At 45.9% G+C, this 4,436-nt stretch overlaps 1 protein-coding gene across 2 annotated transcripts; it reads right to left on the bottom strand.

Moving 5' to 3' along the window:
- Window positions 1–96: 96 nt before the first annotated feature.
- Window positions 97–4,430, bottom strand: LOC119311805 (YTH domain-containing protein ECT4-like). Of its 2 annotated transcripts, none has more exons than XM_037587507.1 (9): window positions 4,361–4,430; window positions 3,996–4,118; window positions 3,730–3,889; window positions 3,538–3,605; window positions 2,551–3,093; window positions 1,691–2,281; window positions 1,402–1,614; window positions 739–885; window positions 97–616 (listed from the first exon to the last, which is right to left on the bottom strand). In XM_037587507.1, the coding sequence occupies exons 2-9, from the start codon at window positions 4,107–4,109 to the stop codon at window positions 464–466; spliced, it is 1,989 nt and encodes a 662-aa protein (XP_037443404.1). In that variant the 5' UTR covers window positions 4,110–4,118; window positions 4,361–4,430; the 3' UTR covers window positions 97–463. The 2 variants fall into 2 exon arrangements, with proteins under 2 accessions (XP_037443404.1, XP_037443406.1); XM_037587509.1 differs by having other exon boundaries at window positions 2,551–3,090.
- Window positions 4,431–4,436: the final 6 nt, after the last annotated feature.

Below are 4,436 nucleotides of genomic sequence, written 5' to 3'. Positions count from 1 at the left end.
CATCAAACCTGGCAAGCCCTATAACCAAAAGATTCTCATAGGAAATAAAAGACCAGGCATAAAATTTCAAACAAAACACCACATACAGAATCAAGGGACTAGAAAAAACAGGAGTTCTTTGTTCTTATTACTTTCTCCAGCACTACAACACTCACTCATAAAAACTTAGTACCTTAAATGTTGTCTAGAAGTATCGAAAACCGGCTCCTTTAGTCTAAACAATAACAAATAGCTGAAATTACTGAACCAAAAAGACTCCGAAACAAAAATAGGAATAGGAAAAGGGGCCATATAACAGCCCGGTGTCACCAAGTATATAAGAGACCTAAACGCCCACGAGAACCAAGTCGCACGACCTAAATTTAGTTGTCCCATATATGATCCGCGCGTTTCGAAACCTGCCCGAGTTTTTGCGCAATGGACTACCGCATGTTACAGCAACGAGCGTAAGAAATATATCACGCTAGTTGGCACTCGCGCCGCCGCTTTCAGCTGTGGTGGGTTTGGAAGCGTTCGGCTCTTCCCCGGCGGCAGGGGCGGTGCTCTCCTTGCTCGGTGTCTGCTTCTGCGCAGTGGAATTCCCATTAGCTGTGTTCTTCTCCTTCTCATCACCGCCCTGGACAATACAACGATAACAAGCCAGCATCAGGACCTATATCAACACCACCTGAACCGGTACTCATGAAATTCTAAATTTGTCAACAACAGAGCACTCTAGTGCATGGACACAACACTTGCCTGCCCCTGAAGCGGTTGTTGCTTTGCTCTCTTTTCTTGCATCAACTTCTGTCGGTTCTCGTAAAATGCAAAGTCATCCAAGATTGAGGTCTTGCTGACATGTTCCTTGAAAATCTTGAGCATTTGAAGACCTTGCTCAAGCTTAACCTGCAGCATAAGGGAGACAGCGAACCAGTGCCTTGAGTAATAAGTTTAGAGGCTAGGCTACTACTGGAAACATCAATCAACTGCCAAGGAACCATTATATAAATACAATGACCACCCCACTGATTCTGGATGTCATTTTGGTCAATTTGTGAATGGATCAAAAAAATATTGCCTACAGTCATCATGGCAGCACCGATTAACCAGAAAAATGTGTATATGCACAAAAATATAACCGATGCCGTGAGAAATATTCTTAAGTTGCTCATATACTGGACTACATCATGAGTTTTAGCAAATCCATGACCATAATGAAGGAACAAATTTCTGAGTTTCACTGTTTTAACTGAGGCCAGCACCTGATAAACCTCATCTAAAATTTGTGTCCTTTAGAAAATAAGCTACATCATCATCATCATTATCTAAAGGAACATACAAAGTATTAACACTAGCCCAAATGGGACATGGCCTCATCATGAAATTACACCCCTAAATAAGTAGAGTTTTCAGAAAGTGTACCTCTTGTGTGTCACGGCTGTTTGTCACAGGCTTATTGTCATTGTTGTCCAACGTAATATGCTTCAGAATGTTGTTGGGGATATCCTTCACGATGTGCCACTTGATTGAAAAGCAGCCATTCCACTTGTCTTGTTGCCAATAATCTACTGTCTTGTCAAAGTCAACAGGACCAACCATTTCGGCAACACCAACAAATTGACCACTTGTGTTCACCTAAAAGGCCAAGCTCAAGGTCAATACAAATGCCAAATGAGGAATGGGTGATATAATACAGCAGCAACATACTTACAGAGAAAAATAAGAACACCGGGCATTCACTGGATTTCTCCTGAGCTTCTCGGTATCCAGCATCCAGCTTCTTATTTCCATTAGGAGTGCTTGCCCACACATTGTACTTGATACTCTTGTGCACATCATCCTCGCTGTAAGATTTGATAACAAAGAACTTTGCATCCTTGTATGTTGCAGAAAAGCCTTCCTGGTTAAATTGACTCTTATCTGGCAGGACGCTATTCTCTTGTTTCCCAGCTGAAGGGAGGACCTGCCCCTTCACAGCAATCGTGACAGTAGGTCCAAATGGTTTTTGGTGTCTGAATCCACCAGATCTTGGTCCTCTGTTAAGCTCAGTGAAGCCATCTTGATTCTCACTGCCAAACCCAAAAGTTGCCCGGTTTCTAGGCTTGTATTTGACGGTATCCACGACTCCCCACTGTCCATTATTTCTCGAGTTATAGACATTAGAACCAAAACCAAGTCCAGCTTTCAGTGTGTTCCCGTACTGACCATACTGACCATACAATCTGCTATCAGGGTACATCCTACTAGAATAACTAGGAGAGGTCAGACCCATCCCAGATGAAGGCCCATGCGTATGCATACCCTGGAAACAGATAGAAAGTACAGCGAAGTTTTGATGAAGGACACTGCAGACTATCATGAAAACTCATGCAAAACTGGTCATTTTGTTACCTCTCTTCGTACGTTAAGGTTAGCAAATACCAAGATATCATATTATAGGATCTAATACTCAAATGATATGCAGAACACTTACAACTAGTCATAGAATGTTGGGATTAATTAAGCAGGTCAACAACTAAGGAAAGCTCTGCAACACAATAACAAAGAAATTGGATATCTTGCAGAACATACCATGAGGTTTGTTGTTGGACGGTGACTCTGATTTTTTGCTGAAGATGAATTAGAACCATAAGATGTGGAACTAGCAATTGATCTCTGATGCCCATTAGAATAGACCGGCCCATCATACCACTGAGCTGGAGAACGGTGACCAGTGTGACCAAAATTGCTAGCGGAAGGTCCACCTTGCGAGGGCCCTCTTCCATATGAACCACTGTTGGTCACTGATACATGGTGGTGAGTTTGCTTGCGCGGTAGTGAACTGGCAGCATTTGCAATCCCAGTAGCAGTCCCGGTAGTTACTTTTGCTGAAACTACCGTAGCACGTGTCTGGTGAGCCGCAGCGGAAGGCAGCTCAGATTGAGGATTGGCACTGTTAATACCATGCATCGCATTGGTTGGAGCCGGCTGTTGATAATACTGACCAGGGTACTGATATTGCTGTGTGCCATATGACTGCCCGTCATGCCCAACGGTTGGGACAGGAGAACCTGAAGGATACGGGCCATAGGGAGCATAACCATATCCATGGTACATGTCACCATACACACTCTGCTTCATTGATGCAACAGAAATATTAGTCAATTTCATAACTTACATATCAGAAAACAATTCACCAAATTCCAAATTCATCATCATACATGGGCACAGTTTCATCTTAATGCTTACTCCTAGCTTTCATACGCGGGTAAAAAATGCATAATTTAATAGTGATCTAAACGTTCTTATATTTCTTCACATAGGGAGCAATACATTATTCTTGTTGCCATGGTTTTTAAGGCGGTAAGGCATCCTAAGGCGTTCTACCCCTGCTCTGACGCCAAAGCGCTAAGGCGTCCACCTAAGCGCCTAAAGCAGGCAGATTTCCAAGCCGCTGCCAGAGCGCCTTATCGCCTAACCCAAGGCAGACGCCGTAAAAACCATGCCATTATTCAGACTACATAGTACAATGACTACACACTTGTGACTAACAATGCAAATGTTAGGTTGTTAACTCACCTGGGGCACTTCCATTCCTTCATGACCAGCATACCTGGTGTCCCACTCATTAGTCGAGCCATCATAACCTGATTCGCAGCATACCGAAATGAAACTTGTCAGTGAATGACTCAAAAACATCCAAAAATAGCTGATTCACAATCAATGAATCAAGTCCTAGCCATTGTCTAATAATAGCTGAGGCTCATGTACCGCTAGGGTAGTAGTAGGCTGGTGAGGGATATCCATTTGGCTGGTAGAAAAAGTTGGGATCCATGGCCTCCTGGAGCAGGGGCGTTATCGACCTGTCCACATGCGGCTCCACGGTCTGCGAATTGCCGGTGTTGGCAGACCCGTACTGCATCCCGGAGGGCTACAATTACAAAGGCGGCGGTTTCAGCAACCTATGCAAGAACCACACACGCGCAGCTAGTAGAACAGAGCAACGAACAAGGGCGGCCACCGAGTAAAAAAGCTACCTTGGCCGCGTCGGCGCCGGCGGCGTCCTTCTTCCCCTCCAGGGACAGCTTCTGCATGTCCACGTGAAGCCCCGCGCCCTGCGCATTGCCGGCGTTGGCAGATCCGTACACCATCCCGGAAGGCTGCAAATTACCACAAGCAGCGGGTTTTTTCAGCAAACGCCCGTCCCCTCCTCAAATAAGCACGCAAATAGAACCAGAAACGACTAGTACTACTAGAACACAGGAACAGACGAGGGCCGCCGCCTAGAGAAAAGAAAAAAGAAACGGCTAGACGGCGCGCCGGGCGGGCACGGCGGCACGCCCACAATTTGCGCCGTCGGTTCACCGGTCTGGGCTCAAAGTAATCGCCGCGGAGCTCGTACCTCGAGGACCGGCGGCCAAGGTCGAGGGCGGGGCGGGGGACGCGGCGTCCCGGCGAGGTGGAACGCGAGCGGCGGC

Source organism: Triticum dicoccoides, chromosome 5B (genome assembly GCF_002162155.2).
Source record: "Triticum dicoccoides isolate Atlit2015 ecotype Zavitan chromosome 5B, WEW_v2.0, whole genome shotgun sequence".
Lineage (NCBI taxonomy): Eukaryota > Viridiplantae > Streptophyta > Magnoliopsida > Poales > Poaceae > Triticum > Triticum dicoccoides.
Note: the sequence above shows the minus strand (reverse complement) of the source record. Positions and strands in the feature narration are given on the sequence as shown.

Bases quoted from the DNA above. Each gene is read 5' to 3' on its own strand.
- LOC119311805 (XM_037587507.1), bottom strand. From the start codon at position 4,109: ATGGTGTACGGATCTGCCAACGCCGGCAATGCGCAGGGCGCGGGGCTT. The intron at 2,282-2,550 runs GTATGTTCTGCA...ATCTGTTTCCAG, and splicing joins GTCCAACAACAAACCTCATG to GGTATGCATACGCATGGGCC. The intron at 886-1,401 runs GTACACTTTCTG...CTTATGCTGCAG, and splicing joins ACAGCCGTGACACACAAGAG to GTTAAGCTTGAGCAAGGTCT.